This window comes from Sclerotinia sclerotiorum, genomic scaffold (genome assembly GCF_000146945.2).
Source record: "Sclerotinia sclerotiorum 1980 UF-70 scaffold_4 genomic scaffold, whole genome shotgun sequence".
Taxonomy (NCBI): Eukaryota; Fungi; Ascomycota; class Leotiomycetes; order Helotiales; family Sclerotiniaceae; genus Sclerotinia; species Sclerotinia sclerotiorum.
The window spans coordinates 1,765,550-1,787,667 of record NW_001820832.1 but is presented as its reverse complement, the minus strand read 5'-3'; the positions used below and the strand labels follow the sequence as shown (position 1 = coordinate 1,787,667).

The 22,118-nt window shown below is 41.8% G+C and overlaps 13 protein-coding genes across 13 annotated transcripts; 7 read left to right on the top strand and 6 right to left on the bottom strand.

Moving 5' to 3' along the window:
* Nucleotides 1-23: 23 nt before the first annotated feature.
* Nucleotides 24-395, top strand: SS1G_03777 (hypothetical protein; the record flags this gene model as incomplete). Its single annotated transcript, XM_001595638.1, has 1 exon — nt 24-395. The coding sequence occupies one exon, from the start codon at nt 24-26 to the stop codon at nt 393-395; it is 372 nt and encodes a 123-aa protein (XP_001595688.1).
* A 1,514-nt stretch (nt 396-1,909) lies between these two features.
* SS1G_03776 (hypothetical protein) lies at nt 1,910-2,470 on the bottom strand (the record flags this gene model as incomplete). The annotated part of the gene is made up of 2 exons (XM_001595637.1): nt 1,910-2,147; nt 2,226-2,470. 2 exons carry the CDS (start codon nt 2,468-2,470, stop codon nt 1,910-1,912), a joined length of 483 nt encoding a protein of 160 aa, XP_001595687.1.
* Nucleotides 2,471-4,821: 2,351 nt separating this feature from the next.
* SS1G_03775 (predicted protein) lies at nt 4,822-6,799 on the bottom strand (the record flags this gene model as incomplete). Its single annotated transcript, XM_001595636.1, has 5 exons — nt 4,822-5,170; nt 5,350-5,486; nt 5,530-5,683; nt 5,835-6,320; nt 6,378-6,799. 5 exons carry the CDS (start codon nt 6,797-6,799, stop codon nt 4,822-4,824), a joined length of 1,548 nt encoding a protein of 515 aa, XP_001595686.1.
* A 498-nt stretch (nt 6,800-7,297) lies between these two features.
* Nucleotides 7,298-8,673, top strand: SS1G_03774 (predicted protein; the record flags this gene model as incomplete). The annotated part of the gene is made up of 4 exons (XM_001595635.1): nt 7,298-7,357; nt 7,889-7,921; nt 8,286-8,321; nt 8,458-8,673. 4 exons carry the CDS (start codon nt 7,298-7,300, stop codon nt 8,671-8,673), a joined length of 345 nt encoding a protein of 114 aa, XP_001595685.1.
* Nucleotides 8,674-8,825: 152 nt separating this feature from the next.
* SS1G_03773 (predicted protein) lies at nt 8,826-9,134 on the top strand (the record flags this gene model as incomplete). The annotated part of the gene is made up of 2 exons (XM_001595634.1): nt 8,826-8,837; nt 9,006-9,134. The coding sequence occupies 2 exons, from the start codon at nt 8,826-8,828 to the stop codon at nt 9,132-9,134; spliced, it is 141 nt and encodes a 46-aa protein (XP_001595684.1).
* A 285-nt stretch (nt 9,135-9,419) lies between these two features.
* SS1G_03772 (predicted protein) lies at nt 9,420-9,772 on the bottom strand (the record flags this gene model as incomplete). The annotated part of the gene is made up of 3 exons (XM_001595633.1): nt 9,420-9,527; nt 9,599-9,690; nt 9,751-9,772. The coding sequence occupies 3 exons, from the start codon at nt 9,770-9,772 to the stop codon at nt 9,420-9,422; spliced, it is 222 nt and encodes a 73-aa protein (XP_001595683.1).
* Nucleotides 9,773-9,901: 129 nt separating this feature from the next.
* SS1G_03771 (predicted protein) lies at nt 9,902-10,128 on the top strand (the record flags this gene model as incomplete). The annotated part of the gene is made up of 2 exons (XM_001595632.1): nt 9,902-9,929; nt 9,983-10,128. 2 exons carry the CDS (start codon nt 9,902-9,904, stop codon nt 10,126-10,128), a joined length of 174 nt encoding a protein of 57 aa, XP_001595682.1.
* Nucleotides 10,129-11,257: 1,129 nt separating this feature from the next.
* Nucleotides 11,258-11,896, bottom strand: SS1G_03770 (predicted protein; the record flags this gene model as incomplete). Its single annotated transcript, XM_001595631.1, has 1 exon — nt 11,258-11,896. The coding sequence occupies one exon, from the start codon at nt 11,894-11,896 to the stop codon at nt 11,258-11,260; it is 639 nt and encodes a 212-aa protein (XP_001595681.1).
* Nucleotides 11,897-12,783: 887 nt separating this feature from the next.
* On the top strand, nt 12,784-14,166 carry SS1G_03769 (predicted protein; the record flags this gene model as incomplete). Its single annotated transcript, XM_001595630.1, has 1 exon — nt 12,784-14,166. One exon carries the CDS (start codon nt 12,784-12,786, stop codon nt 14,164-14,166), a length of 1,383 nt encoding a protein of 460 aa, XP_001595680.1.
* A 1,421-nt stretch (nt 14,167-15,587) lies between these two features.
* Nucleotides 15,588-17,140, bottom strand: SS1G_03768 (hypothetical protein; the record flags this gene model as incomplete). The annotated part of the gene is made up of 3 exons (XM_001595629.1): nt 15,588-16,173; nt 16,221-16,699; nt 16,751-17,140. The coding sequence occupies 3 exons, from the start codon at nt 17,138-17,140 to the stop codon at nt 15,588-15,590; spliced, it is 1,455 nt and encodes a 484-aa protein (XP_001595679.1).
* Nucleotides 17,141-17,777: 637 nt separating this feature from the next.
* SS1G_03767 (hypothetical protein) lies at nt 17,778-18,518 on the top strand (the record flags this gene model as incomplete). The annotated part of the gene is made up of 3 exons (XM_001595628.1): nt 17,778-18,067; nt 18,122-18,228; nt 18,280-18,518. The coding sequence occupies 3 exons, from the start codon at nt 17,778-17,780 to the stop codon at nt 18,516-18,518; spliced, it is 636 nt and encodes a 211-aa protein (XP_001595678.1).
* A 261-nt stretch (nt 18,519-18,779) lies between these two features.
* On the bottom strand, nt 18,780-19,658 carry SS1G_03766 (hypothetical protein; the record flags this gene model as incomplete). The annotated part of the gene is made up of 1 exon (XM_001595627.1): nt 18,780-19,658. One exon carries the CDS (start codon nt 19,656-19,658, stop codon nt 18,780-18,782), a length of 879 nt encoding a protein of 292 aa, XP_001595677.1.
* A 265-nt stretch (nt 19,659-19,923) lies between these two features.
* SS1G_03765 (hypothetical protein) lies at nt 19,924-21,677 on the top strand (the record flags this gene model as incomplete). Its single annotated transcript, XM_001595626.1, has 4 exons — nt 19,924-20,004; nt 20,064-21,419; nt 21,472-21,531; nt 21,588-21,677. 4 exons carry the CDS (start codon nt 19,924-19,926, stop codon nt 21,675-21,677), a joined length of 1,587 nt encoding a protein of 528 aa, XP_001595676.1.
* Nucleotides 21,678-22,118: the final 441 nt, after the last annotated feature.

The window sequence follows — 22,118 nt, the reverse complement described above, 5'->3', positions numbered from 1 at the left end:
TTGAAACCCTAATAACTTTTATTATGTATACCCAATCACCTTTTACACCTGCTCAGATTGAAGAGAAGCTTCAACAGGCTATACTTGCACTTCAATTAAAAGAATTTAAATCAATTAGAAAGGCTGCAAAGTATTTTGAAGTCCCTAAGTCCACTCTAGCCGATAGGCTGGCTGGGAAGAAAACACGTTCCCAAACCCACGAAATAGCTCAAATTCTTTCAAACGCAGAAGAAAATACTCTTGTACGATGGATTTCACAACTCACGATCACTGGATTCCCTGCTACACCTATGTTGGTAAAGGAAATGGCCGACGAAATTCGTCTTCGATACATTCAGGTCGCATCATCTCGAATTCCTACCTCGACAGAAATTCCACTTATAGGCCACGAATGAATCTATAGATTCCAAAAACAACATCTAGAACTTAAAATATGCTATTTACATCAATTAGAGTCTAATTAAGCTAGAGTATATATCTCATTGAACGAAAGTATGAATTAGATGATATATATAATATGGACGAAACCGGATTTGGAGTTGGAAGTACTCAAAGTATGTGTATTATAGTCGATTCTATTCAGAAATCGAATTAGAAAGTTATAGCTGATAAGCAAGAATGAATAATTGTATTTGAATATATTAATACAATTGGAAAGGCTTTATTATCTATAGTCATTTTCAAGGTTCAGAATACGAATTCTGTATGGATTCCAAAGGATATACTTCAAAACTAGTAGTTCTCTATTAGTATAAATAGATGAACCTCAAATAATTATAGATTAGAATGATTAAAAAGGGTTTTCGAACCAGAATCCAAGAAAGTGTTAGGTGACCGACCTCGACTTTTGATTATGGATAACTATTCAAATCATATTATAAGCAACTTTATTGTTTTCTGTATAGAGAAGAATATCGATTTACTTATATTACCTCTTCATTGCTTCTATTTGCTTCAGTTATTTGATATTGTAGTGTATAGGCTAATGAAACGATATCATGCTTTGAAGGTCGATCGATATTCTCGAGCTAGTGTAAAGCGAATTCAAAGAGCTGAATGGGTAGAACTCTTTCAAAATATTAGAAAAAAAATATTGAATTCTTCTAATATTAAAGTTAGTTGGAAAAGAGCTGATTTAGTATCTTTTGCCTTACGAAAAGTACTCGATACATTATCATTTAATCCCTTTCAATAACCTTCTATTTCACAAATGAGAACCCTCAATCAAGATTTAGACTTATCTATACTTAGAAGTTCTCCTTTAGATGGGATAGAATTAATGCAAGCAAATCAGATCTTTAATATAGCTCTAGCAAACAATGGTTCTTCTATATCACTAATTCGTCGATATGCCAAGAGAATGACTAGGCTTGTAGAATCTCAAAATGCTGAGATAGCCTTACTTTGGAAACAGTTCGTTGATGCTCAGGAAGTAATTGAGACTCGAAAAAAGAGAACTAAAGGCAAAAGAGTCAAATTACAAGGTCAATTTGTCTTTAGTATTAAGGAAATACTGAAAATAGTATATGAGGCGGAGGAAAAACCTAAGGAGAAAAAGCTACGAGGACGACCACGCAAGCGTCCAATTGAAGAATCAGAAGAAGAGATTGAAGAAGAAGAGCTAGAGAATAGTTCAAATGATTCAGAATTGGAATTGGAGGATTGTGTGGCTCGTAGAACAAGATCGCGTGTAGAATAATTGAAAAAGTGTCCGAGTTCCCCATATGTCCGAGTTCCCCATACATTACGTTATATAATAAATATCATTTGATTTGCAATATGATTGAAAAGGTATTGATTCATGGCTTTCATACCCATCCAATACTAGTATTCGATATTTGCCCTTCTTTTGACGAATAGTATGTTTATCGAAATGCTTTAACCATTCTAGATCTGTCTCATTATTCGTCTATCCATTGGAAGTAGGTTTAATAGCCCAATCCACAGGAAAATCGGTTTCGATATACCAATTAGAAAGATAAACTTGTTCTTGAACTACTAAAAATGGAGGTATAGTTTTACTCTCTTTATTACCATATATAATTGCTGTAGCCCACTCTCGATTGCCTGATTGTATTGCCTTGTTTCTGCCATTTTGTTCAGCACTAATTACAACCATTCCAGGGCATATTATACCCATCATAAAGCTGGTTTCATCAAAGTTGTAGAAATCAGAATCGACAATATCATATTTCACCTATATATTCGATACCAATCGAAACTACTCTTCAATAAGCTTGGGATCTTCGTAAAGAGCTCTTTGAAAGTCATAGACACAACTAAAACGCATCTTTAATTTTGTATAACGCTTTACGAATCGATAAGCCCAGAACTTTTCAACCTTCTTTGCCCTCCGCAATTCAAGAATATAATTCACCATATCTTCTACACCACTTAATTTAGATACAAACCCTCTCTCATCCATATCAATTATATACTGAATAAGCACCTCCTCTTCTAAATCGGTCATTTTATGATTATTTGCTCGAATTTCTGTACAAGGTACTAAACCATTCATTCTGCGGAGAAGTGTTGTATACGTTATATTATATAGCTTGGCAATCTTTCAAATGCTTAGTTTTTTATCTTTTTGAATAGCTTCGATAGCTAAGAGTATTTGAGCTTCTTTTCTATTTGATTGCATAGTAAATGATTGATAAATCGTGTGTTGAAGTTGGAAAATGCAAATTGAGGTAAAAGTGGTGCACTCGGTGATATGGTGCACTCGGTGTTAAACCACGTTATAATTTTTTCTCTTATTAAATTTACACAAGTAATAGCAACTCGACTCAGCTCAACTCAACTCACTGTCACGAATCACGATTATTATAACACAATAAAAGCAAGTACGGAGGTTTGGGCTGCTGTTTACGAAGGGTCCTTATCGATAAGGGATCCTAGGACAAGTGTCCTAGGATGAAATATGTCCCAGGATAATTAGTATCCTAGGACAAAACGATTAGGCAACCATGTAGGCTTAGGGCAAGTGTCCTAGGACATTATTCGTCCTAGAATAAAGTGTCCTAGGATAATATTTGTCCCAGGACAATTATCCTAGGAGCTATATTATCCTAGGATCAGAATCGTCCCAGGATTAGTGTCCTGAGGCCTTTAAAGGGTCACGTGATGGATAGACTGGATAGCCTAGTCTATCCAGGCTATCCAATAGTATTCAGAAGTATATAGTTAAGATATTTTCATAGTTTAGAGCTTTGTGCTCAACTTAGTTATCAATTAGTTTATCTACATTCTACTTGATCTAGTAACGACTTCACTTCCAAGTGAATACCAGTGATAAAGCCTTAACCTACAACTACCAACCAGACGAAACCTCAGGCAGCCGCTGCCTCCAGTACAGCATCGTTACACTCACTCCAGCCGTCGCTACCATCAACCCCGTGACTCTAACCTTTACTTCTACCTCTACTCTCACATCTTTTTTGATTTCCCCCTGGATAATTCCTCCAAGAGCTCAAGCACCCGATTCTCTCTTAAATACGCCACATCCCCTAAAACTACCATGATAATTACAACAATCATTCCTTTCTTTCTTTCTCATAGAACTTCAAATATGACTAACTAATATTCATCTCACTCACGTGATTTCGCTTATTTTCAGGGAGGGATTTAAGTTAATTTGTAAGATTATATGAGGGTGATTGTGACGCCTCACACCTCCGGGTCACGTGGCATGCCTCGTTTGTATTTAATCACAGGAAAACTCTCTACTCTTGTTTTCCTTCTTCTTTCCTCCTTAGCTTAGTATTTTCTAATACAAGATACTTTACCCAGTATTCTGTTACGTTGTAACATTATAACTATTATCACGTGTTATAGGATCACATGAATAGTCTTGTGAGGGAGCGAGGGAGCGAGGGAGCGAAGGAGCGAGATTCGAATCTCGCTCCCCAGCTCCATCGCTCCAATGTTGGAATACGAAGGTCTATATAATCAAGATGGATTCCCTTTGTATAGAGCTTCGTGCTCAAGATCAAGATCAATCATTTAGTATACTCTACTATTAGTTACGAATTGCATATCATCATTGTCATTACTTTAAGTCCCTGCTTGACACCTAGTTATAAACCACCTCGACAGCCTAGAGCACTTCCACGTGATCTAGACGGCAAACCTCGTAACAGAAAGTTAAATTATTTATTTTAAATAATTATAAAAACTATTAATAATAATATTATTTATTATCCAACTAGCCTTCAAGAATCATCGTGAGTGCAGCCTACTCTTTTCGTAATTCTCAACCATTGAGCCATGCAGTTAACACACCTTATATGACTACATCCCTCACATTCAGTAAGGTCAGCTGATATTCCTGCCGTCCTGTAATTTCCCTGTCCATCCCGACACCAGCAGCAGGACCAGACTAACATCCCTAGGCGATTGTTTCGTGTACGGCTTGCCCTTAGGGTATAAGTTATTTGAGTTTCACTTTCGTGTTACGTAGTAACAGTCAACCTGTCCATATGAGCTCAGACCCCGTGGAAAAGCAAACCGATTCACATACAAAATTGTATGGTAATCGGTTCGTAGGATCTCCCCACCCTTAGCAAGCTTGGACATATAGTCTGATCTAAGTCACGTGATGGACCTTGCATATTCAGGGATACAAATCGTAGGTCCATACGAATCGAAGGTCCATAAACTCTCAGGATCCAAGAGATCCAATGGAGGACGAAGGTCTATATAATCAGGATGGTTTCCTTTGTGTAGAGCTTCGTGCTCAATATCAATCATTTAGTATACTCTACTATTAGTTACGAATTGCATTATTGTCATTACTTTAAGTCCCTGCTTGACGCCTAGTTATAAACCACCTCGACAGCCTAGAGCACTTCCACGTGATCTAGACGGCAAACCTCGTAACATTTCGGTGATTTCCATCATCTCGTAACGATTAAGCCTCGTAGAATTTGACTCGCATGCGTTGCAAAGCGTACGGGCTCCATCTGGTTGCGTTTTCCATTCAGAGGTCTCTGGTCCGTTGCAGCTGTGACATCTATTTGGCCCCGTCAAATATACCAGCCGAGAAAAATGAATAATATCGCTCTCTATAGCCTCAGAAGTGTTGATACTCGATTGCTCCTGGACAGCATTGCTTCTCTCATCGACGTCATTAATATCGGATTCGCGTACTTCCATTTGACATAATGAACTTTTAAATAAGCTTAAAAATAATGAAAATTGGGTAGATTTTACGAACCACTTTTGCCATAAAGAAGAGACTTGACTACGGAGGGTGCCGGAGCAACCAGATGCAGGACATTTATTCTCAAGAACAAAAACGTCCTGTGAACGACTAGGCTGACCACCCACCACCATGGCCATACCTACGCGGCAACCAGGGAATACCGACCGCGACCATGTATCGGTCGATAGTACGGTTTCAGTTGAACTATTTTCGAGTAAATATGACCCTCGCTCCACCCAGCATCTTCCAATTGTCCCGATAAAAGATTCGAGTAGAAATGCTTGAAAGACCTAGGCGCCTATTAGAGTCTAATCTTAACATACTAGACGCATACTTAGTACTTTAAAGTTCATGAAAGTGTCATACTGTAAAATTCTGGGACGGCGACCCAGCGCATCGCGAAATGTTATGTGGTATTTTGGAAGAAGGACAGGGTTCAGAGCCCTCGACGGCTCCATCAGGTTGGCCAAGCGAAGTCTTTAGTTTGTTAGTGCCGATTTTGATCAACAGGAAAGATAAATAGCTCACAAAATATTACGAGCCATCAGTCCAGCATACAGGAGTATCATATAGTATCTGCATATGGCTATTAGAATAAATTCTTCGTTCACAATATATGAACACCTACACCTTTCGTAATAACTCTATGTTTCCAACTTCTTGGTCGAAGAGCTGTGAGCTTACTGTTGGAGAAGACTTAACGATAGGAATTCCCTCACCGGTCCGAATAGTACCGGCTTGCTGGAAAGAGGCATGAGGTAGGGCCTGAGAGTTACGAAACATGTCTTTGAGAGTGTTCGTTGTATGTTCATTGATGACTTTAACAGCATCGTCATATGAAGTCTTGTTTTCAAGCTTTGACATAACTTTGTCAAAGTTTCGCTGTGTCGTGTGGCTCTGTGATGCAATATCCAACTGAAGAGAACTCAGTTTAAGAATGCTCTGCTCAAATTCCGAAAAAAAACTTTTGTAATGCTCTCTTCCCTCTGTTCTTGCCATCCGCAACTCGTCATGAATGGGATTGAGTTGGAGCTGTAGAATCGAGACCATCTGGTCATTGAGAACACCGGTGAAGTGTTTTTGAAGCTCCGCTGGCAAATCCTGAATAATTTCGCTTGAAATACAGCTGTTAGTGAAATGACAATCTGAGTTTCTGAATACGATAACTCACATCATGGATAAAAGCATCCATTTGTCCAAGACTGGAAGATGGTCTTTGATTTCTGACTTTAGATTTCTTACGGCTTTCGAGTCCTTGAATCTCCATAATAACTTCTTGGGTATATGCTTCCAGCGACCTGGTGTCGCTTTGTCTCCTAAACTGCTTTCGAAGGTCTGGCTGATGGCGAGAAATCTTTCCAACGAAGGCTTGATGATTTCGACTTCTTTTCGTATTTGATCGCCGTATGAAGAGTTTTTTCCGATACTTATGAGGGATTGGAGCCTTTGTAAGGTCAAATTCACGCTTTGGAAAAACGTTACAGTATTGCGGAAATCGGCGGGGGCACCCTCAGCATCATCGAGTGCTTTCACCGTCTTGAAAATCACAGATATCGCTTGTGCAATATCCCCAGCGGACCATCCAAAGGACATAATGTTCTCTTAATATGATGGAAAGTTTTAGCAAGTAGAGAACAAATAATACGAATGGGGAGGGATTGATCTAAAACACTATCCAGCGAGGCTGTATTATGCTAAGCCACATACGATGCTGTAACACTTAGGTCCTCTGCATACTATCTTGGCAGGCGCATTTCAATTTAGCCAATACGAGGCTTGGAGGATACACACCATCAGAGGGAGATTCCCAGGCATACTAACGGGCTACCCATGGCACATCGTTATGGTAAATTGGAAATTCACTTCATATTACAGTGTTATGAAATAGACAGCTTTGTGGACAGAATTATCCTCGACTTTCGATTCCAGGCAATTGATGTAACTATGTGAGAGAATCATGGCGGGTCATTGACCATCACATCTTTATAATTTAGCTCCTCTAGCCACGTGGTACAACATCAGATATTGATAAGTCCTCAACCAAGAACATGAATCAGCAAGACATGAATCCAAACACTGTAGAAATTGTACATGGCTGAAGAGAAAAATCGCAGACCAGACGGCACCATGTCATATCTCCCGGAGTGGCAAGTAAATTTTCAGTCGATAGACGAGAGAGTTGAATTCCAGGAAGATCAATCGCAAGGATCTTTTCAAGTATCTGAACACACTTCCAGTAATCGAAGCGAGGTGATGAGATATCAACAAGTAACGTACGATAGATGTAGGTTCGAAGGATCGGATCTCAGTAAATAATAGGACCATCTTCCCATTCGAGATGATAGAGCGTATCGTGAGTGGAGCCGTTGGGGTTCTCTGGGTCTAGGTAGATGTTGGCCACAACCCCTCTCTCGTGAAGCCCTATTTTTGTCAGAAGTTTGGTCATCGCTGTGGCCTGTGCTGATATCTTACGTCCATGTTGTGCATCATGACTACCCCACTGCCTTCGCCATGTGTCATAGTTAACTAGGGCACTGTATAACATACGATCGTCGGTGCAAGAGAATGCAAGCAAGGCCACGATGGTAGCAAGATTCCCAGCGAGTCCGTTTGCTGGTCGATTACTGCGATGTCGGTACGCTTGAAGCCCTAGCTGACCAATCCAAGCCCCTTCTCTTCCAGCAAGGTATTGCTCCTCCAGAGAAACAGACACCCGTGAAAGTGACCCATCATGCCCAAAAGTCAACGGATACCATCTGTTGTACGGAAAATCTGATATGGCAATGTCAATCGTGGTTGCATCTGCTTCCATCATTTGAAACTGCGTGAATTCATTGCACCAAAACAAGGTTGTGCTTCTGTAATGGTGAAGGATTTCATTATTTGGATAGCTCCATCCTTCCCCGTTAAACCATTGATAATTGCCTCCAGCATCAGTGACATAACCATCGGCCCATCTGAATACTCGCCCGGGAGTTTGAGGGGAAAACCCAGCTCTGTAAATGGGCGGCACCCATCGACCATTCTCGTTTGCTCTCGGCGGAATCCCCCCGTTATCGGGTTCCTGATTGACGTGCAGCTCGTTCACGTTGAAGAGGAAACTAGTATAACTTCGGTGAGCCATCGTGTAAACGGTTGGAATACCCTGATTTGTTTATCGTAGCAAGTGTCTCTATGTCGGAAAACGGATGAGGAAACGTTAGAAAGTTCAGAGAGGTAGCATACTCACACTCATATCCGAGCCAACGCAGGGATTCTTCTCCAGGCTTGTCTTTGCAGCAATTTACCCAAGCATTGATAGTTTTTGGCTAGGAACTTCGTATCTTTTGAGCTTCCAAGTAGAAGGGTCTAATGAGAAAACGCAAACAAATATCGATGATCCAAACTCGACTTTGAAGGTTAGCAAGATCAATGAACAGAGATTTTATATAGTCCTCGTGACGGGTATTGATTGGATATCAGCCTAGTATTTAAACCATAATCCTGGCCCAACACTGCACACCTTTTGCCGTCCGACGGGATGAGGCGACCAAAATCAACATCGGGACGCAAGTAGCAAATTCCACCTCGAGTTATCCTAGCATGGAAAAACAACGAGATAAATATTAAATGACACATTATGGTCTCTCAAGTAAACGAAAACTCTTCTTTTCCAGAATCACAATATTCTGGGAATATCTGCTGATTTCAATGAGCGAAATACAAGTATCGCTAGCTAACCCATGTATCTACTCCACAGCATCCACTTAGACAAAGGTAGGGGCACAAAAAACCATCCTAGTGATATAAACTGGTGTAGGATTCGTTTATTACCGATACGGTTTTAGCTGCGCACAAGAAGCCTATCACGGACGAAGTGGCTGTTGTAGAACATCGCGAGATAAACATGGAGTTGCCCATTTTGGCAAAGGAAGTGTTTTGCCACTGATTCTGTTAATGCTGGAATATTTCCACAGAGCGGCTCAATAAGAAAGAGATTTGGTAAATAAGGATGTGAACTACGTACTCAAGAAAATTCGAAATTATTCTGATTTTAATGTACCTCAACTTTTATTCCGCATAAAATCTCTAAAAGATGGTGAATTGTTTGGGCAGTCTCTATTCATGCACAGAATGTATGCTGTAAATGGAGGCTCAAGATTCGGACAAGATTCGGACAAACTGTGCCGTGGGCTATAACTTGGAGAATTCCTAATCACAGAATTGCGGACTTTCAATCCATTTGTGCAATCTCAAACAATACATGATTCGTTGAATCAGATGTGAGCATTTGGTAATCGGTGGGTATATAGCCACTTGGGCAAATCAAATGTTCCGAGGCCTGTTTTTATTTAGCGATGATTTGAAAGTTCGAGACACATGAAAACGGGATGGGAGTCTCTAACTACATACCACAGAGGGAAAGGGGCATGCCAAAAAGATATAAATTGTATATTTGAGATCGTCTACTTTCATCTTTTGAGGTGGGAAGTCCTCAATATATACTGTATTCCGCAGCACACCATGCAGTCATGGCTTGACTGCGCCTTGCAGGCAACACGTACAAAAGCACTGCTGGGCAGTCATTATCTTTTTCTCGTTAGCACGGTTGCCTCGTTTTGATCACAAAATTTGCCTCGTCTCAACGAGTTACAAAAATGTTTCTGTGGATATCCGCCAATAAGGGCCACTTTTGAGGCCAGTCATGCATTTGCGATGCAATATGTGCCTGCAAGTGATTGGGGTATGCATCTCCCGGAAGAATGAGAGCGCGGCTTACTACCGCAAAAGTTACAGAAGCCGAGTCAATAACTGACTTGTCAACTTCCAGCAAGAAATTGGAGGGATATAAATCGGAAAGCTTTATATCCTTGAAAATTGGAGGGCAGGCTCCGTTTGAACAAAGTATTTGTCCATTAGCCAAGGGCACACGCAAGGTCTGACAATGGCAGCCAAGGATCGAAAATGATACATTGCAGCTACTCCTACTCGGTGTACCTCATTTGCCGTCGTTGCACAAAATTATCCAGAACTCTGGTGTCCATGTAAAACTGAAATACTCCTCAGTTGACCTGGGAACACAATAAGGCTCATTTCAAAAGTGGAAGATGCACATGACCTAGACTTCTAGTATTTATATTTATACTATAAGTGGTAAACCACCGAAAAATAGCAATCACGGCGGCGGTCGAGGATATTGGAATTGATGAAAGTCTTCTTGAAGTTCGTAGTCTCGACGTTCATGAGATACTAAAATCTTAGTGTGGCTCGCTAATTAATTATGCCCAGACGCTTAGAACGCTAGTTGGCTACCTACCAGGCAGGTAAGGCTACCGGTTTTTGTTCTTGCTCACGAATGGCACATCCAAAGGAACTTCTCAAATTGATGAAGATTGGAGCTTCAACATCGGCAGAATCTAATCTATGAATACAAGAATGCTTGGAGCCTTCTGATCGAATATTCTCTACTATTGCTCATCAGCCGCCATGCTACCGACCTGGACAAAGGGAACAAACGAATGGCGAGACGGGTCGAACGAGAAAGTAAAGGACGGCGGAAGGATACACCAGAGTCAACATTACATTATACAGATGGGGCACTGCAAAGCTTCTAAGGTTGTTATTGCGTGAAGAATAAGTCTCTCCGGAGTCTTGTTTGCCGCACAAATGGGACAATCCGAGATGGAGATGTTTTACATGGGCAGGATTGGGCTTGATATAAACACAATACAAAAGAGACGGATGCAGTACATATATTTCTACAATTTTTTCAACGCTCCTCGGGAAGTTCTCGTGGTTTATGAACTGTATATGCCCGAGCTTGTCACTGAAAGCAGTACCAATACAAGGGCCCCGCTCCTTCGCAATTTCCTACATGTTTATCAGTTTTGTGACTTTCATTGAACAAGTGTACATTATATTTTCAGTTTTATTTTCATCTTCACATCTACAGGTTGAGTACAAATTCATGGGGAAAAATCTATATTGCTGTTACGAGACTGCTGTTACGTGATCTTACTGTTTCTCTTCACAATCCCCTCTAGGGATTCACCGTCTACGGACTAATACTGGCTAAAGGGAATGTTTGTTCAAGGCGGTAGCTTTCGAACAAAATCTCTTCATTGGCTGACAGACGGTACTCGAACCATCAGCATCGGGCTCTATTGCACCTCGAAACATCATCATGTCGGTGAGATCACAGTAGAAAAATTCGAACAACGGATCGCACTCGCCGAAAGTTGTCGATGAATTTTTCATTGCGCAAGCGTTTTCCAAAACACCGAGACAAGTTGCAACTGCGACAGGATCAATGTCATGGGCCATACCTGTGGCTTGAGATGCGGGGTTAGTCTTGTTAGCTGTTTGTGTTGTGATTGTCGTTGTGTTCAAGGAGCGTGTTCGAATGATGGTTCGAGTGTGGACTAATGTGCTGGGCTCGGCGAAATTGACTGGGGCTAGGCATGGCTTTCCTATGATATCGGGATGAGTCAACAGGAAGGCGATAAACCCTGAAAGAATTACAATGATGAAGAACAAGATGCCAATGAGGTACCATTGTTTTGCAGTTTTCTTTCTTGGCTTAAGGGGCTGTTGGTTGTGCTTCTTGCTTACCTGCTCCTTCGAGACTTCATCTGAGCGCAGATCAATATCCGTGAACTCATTTGGCAAAGAGATGGATACCTTGCTAGCTGGTGGTACAGTGTAAGGCATTTTTGCGGTTGGTGATTCAAGTTCGGTTTGTGAAGTTTGAGTGGGCCTAAAAATGATTTCTGTAAGATATCTTGGGAGTTTTGGTATAGTGATTGGGACTATGTTTTCAAACTCAGTAGATTGATGAGATAGGTTTATCTTCAATTTCTTGACTTTTATACACCAATCCTAGCATCTGTTTCCATAGTCTGAACTGTTCTTGAACAATAGCTCTTGACAAAAAATATGGGATCAAGTCTAGCTAATCATCGTCTGGGTAAATATTTCTTTGTTATCCAATCAAAATCCTCACAATTCTCTTTGTAATGCTTTTGTTCTCCTGTAGTTCTCGGGTTGATTACAAATACCTATTGTTAAAGTTATTTCGAAGTTTACTCTCCAGAATATTCAAATATACTACTTCAGAATAACTTTCGGAAGTAAACCTGTAGTATATCTTGAGCACAGTAGAAACGGAATGTCAGATCACAAGTCAAATAGGTAATCTCAGAACGATTTTTCTTCAAAACAGAGAATTGAAATCATTATAGATACAACGCCTGAATTAATATTTCGAGACCATTGCCAGAGGTGGGGTTGAGGGAAGATGAGTAGCAGATTGACACCTAATGTTGCACTACGTTCAAAAGTTCAAGTGTAAATTTGAGAAAGTCTTTCAAAACACAACAATCGCATTGTCTTCCTCATTAAATTGCTTTATGACTTCCTTGAATCATGTTTTCTCTGTTTTTCTTCCGCATGCGTCATCTATTTTCCATCTCGAGGTCCCTCAACTAAGAGTAGTTTCTCTTTGTTGTAGTAAGCTGCATTATCAAATATGAATTTTGATTGTTTTTTTCCATCGTCTACAGTAATATCACGTAAAATATTCTGCAAGAACTCTCAAAATGCCAAGTCAGTCCGGAACAGAAGATTCACCTCGCGAACGCGACGATCCGCTCACACGGCCCCCAGATTTCCCACCCTCACCCCAAGGGCGCGACCATCTCAGCCCGGAAACAAGAGCATGGGAAGAAGCCCTGGACGAATTAGATAAACAACTTGACTATGAGGATATCCACGGCCCAGGAACCTCGCAACATTCAGGCTCTACATGGAAATACATTCCATCGAATCCTCCAGAAACAGATAGCCCTGGAAGCCAACGTGCCTCTAGAAAATCATTACGCGAGGAAGCAAGAGAACGAATAATGCGCGAAGTAAAAAACGAATTTGCAGCCCAAGGGCGCACATATAGACTTGCATTATCCGAGTCATCTGAATCCTTAGGAGAAGGAAAAGTTACAGATCTCCGCTCTTCTGCCGATGTGACGCGCAAAAGAGATGCTAAGGAGCATGCGAAAAAAGATCGGGGTGAGCATTCAGTTGATCGGCCTGCTGTTGGTGCTTCTGAAGGGAGAAAAGATTATTCAATTGAGGCGAAAATTAGGAGGAGAGATGACGAAAATCAAAAATTGAGCGATGATGTGCTCAACGAATGGAGTATGAGGATTGAAGCTTTGGATGAAGAAGAGTTTCTCTCCTCTGACTCTGAAACCAAAAAACAAGATGAGCCAAAAAGTTTACTCAAAAAAGTTGCTGAACTTGAAAAGAAAAGGAAGAAGATCGAGATTGTGGACCCTCCCACCGGAACAACAGATGAAAAAGAAGGAATGCATTGGCTCGACTCACTTCATGCTGAGAAGCTTTCTCCCGCCGAATTCAAAGCTCGGATGGACGCCAAGATGCAGGAATACGACCGTAGCTATGAAAATACGCAGCGAGAAGAAGCAGAAAGAACAGCTCGAGCAGCTGAATGGCGTCTTTTGACCGAAGAAATAGCAGCCGCGCGTAAACGAAAGATGAAAACGTTGAAGATGTATGAGGCGTGGAAAGAGACGCAAAAACCAAAATTCGAGAGTGTGCAGGATAAGCAGCGGGCAGCGCGGATGAGATATGATCTGGCATTTTATCGCAATAAGGCGTTTATGGAGGTAGCTCCTTTAATGGATAGGGGTAACGAGGGGGATAATCACTTGGCTCATGATAGGAGTGCTGAGGGTGGAAGTGAAGCACATCATTCTTCTTCTGGTGGAAAATTCTCAGTTCACAATGAAACTCATAGTCCTGGGCATGCGACAGACCAAAATATACCTTGGGATAAAATCAGCTATGCGATGAAAATGATGGGTGTGAATCAAGGTGGAGAGCCTGTAGCTCCTCCCACCGGTGGACAAAGATCATTTCATAATGAGCCTGAAAGCTCCTCAAGTGCCGCAAAGGATACTTAGCTTTTCAATGTGGGCAATGAAAACGATGTGAGTAACATACGTCCCGATGCTGGTGGATGATGTCCATTCCCAATGAGCCTCAACCTCAAACTCCTGCGAGTACGGTAGAAATTAAATCTTGGGGTAAGATCAACGATGAGATTAACATAGCTTGTGCAGGCGGAGCAAAGGAGCACGTATAAGTCCTCATGCCGATGAACGAAGGCCCTTCCACCGTGAATACGAAAATTCCCTTGGGAGCAAAACGAGCAAAACGAGCAGAAGGAACCCGAAGATTCTTTTTCTACCTCGAAGAGGCGATTAGATTTTATCCGCTATCGTTTTCAGATGTCATCACAAACGATCCGAATCCTCAAAATTATGTGTTGATTGGAGCTGGAAACTGATTTTTTCATTATATCAACAGGAATACTTCTAGGAGCGTTGGTAATGAGGCTGAAGCCATCTTCCTCTGAGAGGTGGAACAATACTGAGAAGTGGGCCTAGGAACAGGGCAGGACTATTGATTGATTCATTCGGAGGAGTTATTGATGTCATGTATACTTATTCATTTAGTACCTACTTATTGCAAATATCGATTCAGGAAAAAAGCTGGTTCAGTATTTTGTGCAACTCACTTAGGTCAAAGTGTACTTTGTTCCAAGAGCTGAACTTGAATATTTGGATTTATTGAGCGGAGCAGATCCTTCGTGACAGTATTCAGACGTCTTTAAATTAAAACAAAAGCTTGATGGCAATAGCAATGCCATTAAATCCCAATACCATGTTATAATCAATACCAATACCCCTCACCTCCAACCATACTATAACCCACCCAATCCGCGGGGCATAAGCAGATAAGATAAGATCCCAACGGAGAAACTCCTAAGGTTTTGCATCTCCTGTACTCCATTTCCATTTCTTTTTCATTTTTACTCTTGGAAGTACCCAGGTATTGTGTATATAGATACGGATACGAATACGATCGAGAGAGAAGAGTGGATCTGCCTATACTGTAACCTTAGTGAATGTTGAAGAAGCGAGATCCCCTAGACAGACGGGATGGGAGTCACGGGCTGAAGGGAAGATGAGTTGCTGCAAAAATACCATATTTACTACGTTGGGAGGACTAGAAAGGGCCACTTGGACACGTAGGTAAATCTCACCATTACAGAACACAAAGTTTAACAAAAGCAGAAATAGCACAAATAAGTAGAGATGAGTACGCTTTTTAATTCATTGCATATATCTTCGTTACCTATTCGAACGCCAGGTTCCTTCACGCCATATATACGTAAATTGAGATGTTCCGCCATCTCTCTTCACGGTCCCAACCCATTGAAATGTTACCAAATAAACAACTCCATTACATTCCATCATGTTCATAAATTGCAAAGGTCGCTGATGATCGTCATAGACAAAAAGTAGGTATTGTGACATCCTCAAAACTCTCCTTCGGTACTTCCAACACCACTCATAGCCTTACTCCCATACATTCCTACTAAGCCCCATACTCCAACTCTCCAGCCTCTCCATAAGCCCTCAATTCCCTGTCCCTTCTTTTGCACTTTCTTGACTTTCCTTAATTGCTTTGCCGCGCCTACACTGGCGATAGGTTCTGGACCAGATGATTCGCCTTCTTCTCGGGCAATGGACCACATTGTACCTACTACTCCGTTGTATGGACCAATGTCCACGACTGTGTTGAGGTCTTGTGATTCGTTATATTGTGGGGACATGAGCACCGCGGCTTGTGCGCGACGTAGAACAGTTTCGAGTGGTAGACGGATAAAGATTTCTAGTGTTTGAGCAAGAAATGTAAACGTTGTGTAGCTTGTAGGGGTAAGAACTGGGTCAATGGCGAGACGGGTTCGAAGAAGGAGCGGGGTGCAGTGTGATATAGTTGGCTTTATTATGGAGTGGAGAATGGTGGGAACAAGAAGTAACGGAGGACATATGTAGGAAGGAAGAGTTTTGAGGTTGTGCGTGAGTGATCGTTTAGGATCCGCAGTTGGGGTGAGAATCAACCTGCTTGAATTAGCATTGTGTTATGTAGGAAGTGACAAATGACTTACTTTGTGCGTACAAGATCCAGAGGAGCCAGAATGAGACCGGCAGTAGCTGCTGCTGCTATTGCTACACTTAATGATGTCCAGGGACTAGGAGAACCAGCTACATCAACTTGTGCTCCGAGTGTTGCTAACCCTGGATCCGGGATATTCAGCACCGCAGAAATCATGCTGCTTGACCAACTTTCCGCCGTCTTCGCTAAAAAGCCATAGATGAATGTTGCGTTGGATCCCTTCCATACACCCCAAACTCCCTCCTTTGACCATTCCTGTGCTATCACTTCCATTACAGAATCTGATCGCTTGAGGATCAGTTGATGTGCTGGTTTTGGCTTTGGCGGGGTAATTTTAGGAACGGATTTGTCCTCCCACCCAGACCCCTCACTGCTATACCGACGTCTTGAAGGAGATAACGACTTCGCTTCTGGCGCCGCCGATGTGAAGTAAGTGGTTTCGTCCGCATCAGAATCATCGGAGGGGTAGTTCTAAATCCAGATTAGCTCCACAAACTCAACCCCTCATATGGAGAATCATACCTCATTATACTCTGAAGGACGTCGCTTTATTTTCTCCACCGCAGCTACCGGCTTTGCTACTTCCTCAACATCCTGAATTTTCACCTGCAGAATTGTTTTTGCAACCTCAAAGGGCTGTCCGCATAAAATCCCCGCATAATTGGTAAAAGTCTCATTGATGAATCTCTGAAGGGACTCAATAGTAGATGGTGAGGTATCTGATAAGTAATCACTGTAATCAATATCCGAGAAGATATCTCGAGCGGAGGAGGCATAAGACGCCGCACTTCCATTCTTTAATCCTACTCGATGAGTTCCCGAGATCGTTGCAGGTATTTCTTGAGGTAGTCCAATCGAAGGTGGAACATAGTATGGTCTTAACGGATTTGGACCTTCTCTCGAGGTCGACATTTTGTTGTATGTTGCATTCAAGAAGAAGAAGGAGGGAAGGCAAATTTATGGAAAATCTATGATGCCGCCGTCGTCGTCGTCTCTTTGTTATCCACGTCGGTCGGCCAATGCAGGGTAGAAGTACCTTGTAAATATTCAAAGCTTTTTTTTTTACAATGTACCTATGTGAGAGCTACAATTAATTGGAGAGGATGAGAGCAAGGATTACATTGGCTTAAGGCTGGCTGAACTGATATGCCTTATCCGTGAACAAGCCGTCCTGTATTTCCAGAATTTCGGAGTAATCCCATTATACCGATTGGTTAGTTGTAGCTGAATTCACGAATATTTTTATATGAGTACAAACCGTAAAGCAAGCCACCAACTTTTATTTAAAGATTCAAACAGTTGTGGATGTTCATAACAATTTCAAACAATACCAACTCTCATCTATCTATATATTAAGAAAGCATCTCTCCTAAAGTTCCAATTGTTAGAAGTGAGAAGAATCAATCAAAATTCAAACACTCACTTCAGGCAAAAGAAGTCTTTATCTTACCTACATAAATTACATACGCTACATATCCACCTTCAACTCCGGATCCTCCTCACTTTCTCACCCCCACCCATTCTTCACAACAATCGCGATAAAAACGAGATGTCTGCAGTTCGAAGTACAAGTCGAGCCTTTGCAGGTATTCGCAGAACCACAGCTCAATCTCTACGAAGAGAGTTTGCGACGGTAGCTGATAGCCCCATTCGATTTGCTTGCAGACCCCCCGCATCGCCCGCCTTATTATGTCCTTTCTCCATATCAGGATCGCGACCTAGTACGAAGCAAATGTGTGAAATCAGACAAAACACAAGATCTACAGCTGCTCGTCGAAAGTTCTCTGCAACTTCAAAAGCTTTGCATGGTCATATAACCCCTCCAAAGCCCGGGGAAGAGTAGGACTTTTCACTTATCGAAATTGTCGCTGAACCCATGTTGACGAATCGCAGGTTACATGTTACTTTTTTCGATAAGGAGGGAGATGAACACACATTCAAAGTCTCAGCAGGAGACAATCTCTTGGATATAGCACAGGCCAATGATTTGGAGATGGAAGGTCAGTATCTTGGCTCATCACCATTCGATCATAAACTGATAGTTATTCCAGGCGCTTGTGGAGGATCTTGCTCATGCTCAACATGTCATGTTATAGTCGAAGATGAGGAATTCTATAACAAAATGGCCGAGCCGGACGATGATGAGAACGACATGTTGGACTTAGCCTTCGGATTAAGAGAGACATCAAGATTGGGTTGTCAAATTGTGATGTCAAAAGAATTAGATGGATTGCGCGTAAGGCTTCCTTCTATGACACGGAATCTTCAGGCTAGCGATTTTAAGAGTTGAGCCGGAGGAGGGCTTGACTTATCACCTGTATGATCACGAATGATTTGCAACGCTATCCCAAAATAATGGTGTTGGAAAGCATTGTATTTGAGTCGTAGGATGGACACATTAAAAAGGGTATTGTCATTTGTACATATAATCCGCACCATGGGGGACACGGGCTTGCTGGATGTTTTATTTGAACGAAACCCCTAAGAGGAGTAAAATCGCACCTCCAACGCCATACCATGAAGATCTAAATTAGAATATTTTCTCTCCTTTTCAGGCCTCTTCGATTTCTCCTTTCCTCAATCCACCTCCACCTGCAATCAAATCCAAAAATCCCTTCTTACTCATCTCGTTGATTTTCTCCTCTCTCCTTCCCTGTCCCACCACTCCTTTTTGTCTCGCTTCTTTGGCTGCCTCTTCGCCTTTAATTTGAGCTGCTCTAACAGCATTGAAGAGCTTGACAACACCCCTTTGAGCAGTTTTCCTCAATCGCTTTTCCAGTTCCATCGTCTCCTGTACGCTCGGTACATTCTCTCCAGTCCCATAACCATTACTCGCATCAAATGCTGTACTAGCACCCAAAACATCCTTGACTCTTCCCTTCTCCAGTGCAGCCTTCTTCTCTTCCCTCATCTTATGTTTTGCCTTCTTTTCCAAGGCCAAATCCGTCATTTCCTTACTAGCTTCTATTGCCGTTTGACTCCTCGACAGAACTGGATCATTCCTTTTACTCGCCGATAGCTTCGATCCCAAAATCTTAGACATAGATGTGGCAAATGCCTCTGGATCATTGCGCTTCCGTGCCTTTATTAAATTGGGATTTGAGTTTGCGTCCGAGTCCTCTTCATCTGAATTTTCTGAATCGGAATTTGAGGCATCTGTGATTTCTTCTTCTAATTCATTGTCCGCGGCATTGAGGTCCGGCTCATCATCCTCATCTGACAAACTCCCTGTGATGGCATTATCGGCTCCATTCTCTTCTTCGTCTGAATCTTGCAAATTGACTGCTTGGAAATCTTGCGTTGTTGCTGATTCTTCTTCGTCGGATGAGGATTCGTAGTGTGTTTGTTTCTTGAATTTCTTGACAAGTCTGCCAGTTTTTCCTTTCATTCCATCCTCCACCTTGCGCTTCTTTGAAACATTTCCTGCCATTCTGAGTGTTGTTTGAATTTATTGAACGTTATTGTGTTTTGAACGATTGCTGATACAAAAATAAATCTTATCGCGGCCCAGGAAACTTTTTGAATCTTCCTTCGGAGCTCGGAGAAAACCTTTCGGGCAACAACTAAATTCCCCGCGCTCTGAATTTGTCCCACACCTCGAGCCACATTAAATCATTAAGGTGCATCCCATCCCAGACCAGAAACCTCAGAGATCAATAATTTTCATAAAACTGTCGCATAAGTTTATTGTCAATATGGTTCTTCAAGATTTAGAGTCGGCGCATAAATGCTGCAGTATCAGGATCTTACAAGGGTCCAGCAATTTAGATGAGAAGGTCAGTGTCGAGGACAATTGTCAAGATTTCCCAGTGTGGCTCCTGTTAATATCAATTAGGCATTCGATGGCATGATCAAAGAGATCTGTTCTGCATTACTCGAGGCCGATGTGAATGTTAGATTAGTGGGAAATCTGCGAAAATCCATCAAAGCCTCTGTGAACTTTAAAGAACTCGCCCCGGCGGTCAATAAGAAAAAAGTCATTCAAAAGGCTGTATACGATGAATTAGTCAAACTTGTCGACCCCCATGCCGAACCCTTTAAGCCAAAGAAAGGCAAAGCGAATGTTATTATGTTTGTTGGATTGCAGGGAGCTGGAAAAACCACGACATGTACGAAATTGGCAAGATGGTATCAATCAAGAGGCTTCAAGGCTTGTTTGGTATGCGCGGATACCTTTCGTGCAGGTGCTTTTGATCAGTTGAAGCAAAATGCTACAAAGGCTAAAATTCCATATTACGGTTCTCTCACACAGACGGATCCAGCGGTTGTAGCAAAGGAGGGTGTGGATAAGTTTAAGAAAGAGAAATTTGAGATCATTATTGTGGATACCAGTGGAAGACATCGACAAGAGGATGCATTATTCCAAGAAATGGTGGATATTCAAACAGCCGTGAAGCCCGACCAAACTGTGATGGTATTGGATGCTAGTATAGGACAGCAAGCCGAAGCCCAAAGTAAAGCTTTTAAAGAGACTGCTGACTTTGGAGCTATCATTATCACTAAAACTGATGGACACGCAAGTGGAGGTGGTGCAATTTCTGCAGTTGCAGCAACACATACACCTATCGTATTTATCGGAACTGGAGAGCACATGCTTGACCTAGAAAAGTTCGCACCCACGCAATTCGTTTCCAAACTACTGGGTATGGGAGATATGCAAGGGCTTATGGAGCATGTCCAGTCTCTAAAATTAGACCAGAAAGATACTATGAAGCACATCGTGGAAGGTATCTTTACGGTTCGTGATCTTCGTGATCAGTTATCTAACATTATGAAGATGGGTCCCCTATCAAAAATGGCTGGTATGATTCCGGGTATGGGATCCATGATGCAAGGAATGGATGACGAAGATGGCGCCATGAAGCTCAAACGTATGATATATATATGTGATTCGATGACAGCGAAAGAACTCGATTCAGACGGAAAGATGTTTATCGATCAACCTACTAGAATGACAAGGATAGCTTGTGGAAGTGGTACCAGTGTAAGGGAAATAGAGGACTTGTTGACTCAACACAAGATGATGGCGGGTATGGCAAAGAAAATGGGCGGAAACATGAAGAACATGCAGAAAGCACAAGGGGCAATGGGAGGTGGAAACAAGCAACAACAATTGGCTGCTATGCAAAAGAGATTAGCCTCGATGGGAGGTGGCGCAGCTGGCGGAATGCCAGATATTGGTAGCATGATGGTATGCCTTATCGATTTTTTTTTGATAAACCCGTTGCTAACAATTGCGATAGAAAATGCTCGGTGGTGCGGGAGGTATGCCAGGGGGTATGCCTGACATGTCTAGTTTGATGGTACGTTCTCGCCTTAAATCATTCCCAGTATCGAGCTTTCGCTAACACTCCTTTAGAAAATGATGGGAGGTGGTGGAGGTATGCCAGGAATGCCAGGTATGGGAGGTATGGGAGGAACTCCTCCTGCAGGCAGAGGTAGAAGGTAATCCTTCATTTCGCCTGTGTCTCATACGAAGAAATGCAGGGAAATGGGACGGGAGGGAAAGGTATCTAGGTAATCAATGTATGCATAAAGCGGCGGCGTTCAGGTATTGTAAACACTTATCTGGGATAGATATTTGAAGTATCGATTGACGAAATCTATATGAGAATTGTACATTTCTCCCAAGAGAACTTTCGTGCTTGTACTCCTCGATCATTTATTACTGCTATGTTAAGAAGTTCTTGATACAAAGTTTTGAAGGAATGTGCATCTATCTCAATCCGGTCTTGACAATTTTTTTCATATTTTTTCCGAAAAAGATTCATGGAATAATATGAACATTACCATCTAATCTAATCTTCCATATGAGTAACAATCTGGTTATAGTACGTCCAATATTGACACTCAGCATTGTCAGGTTCAACAATAAAAACCCTTTCGGTTC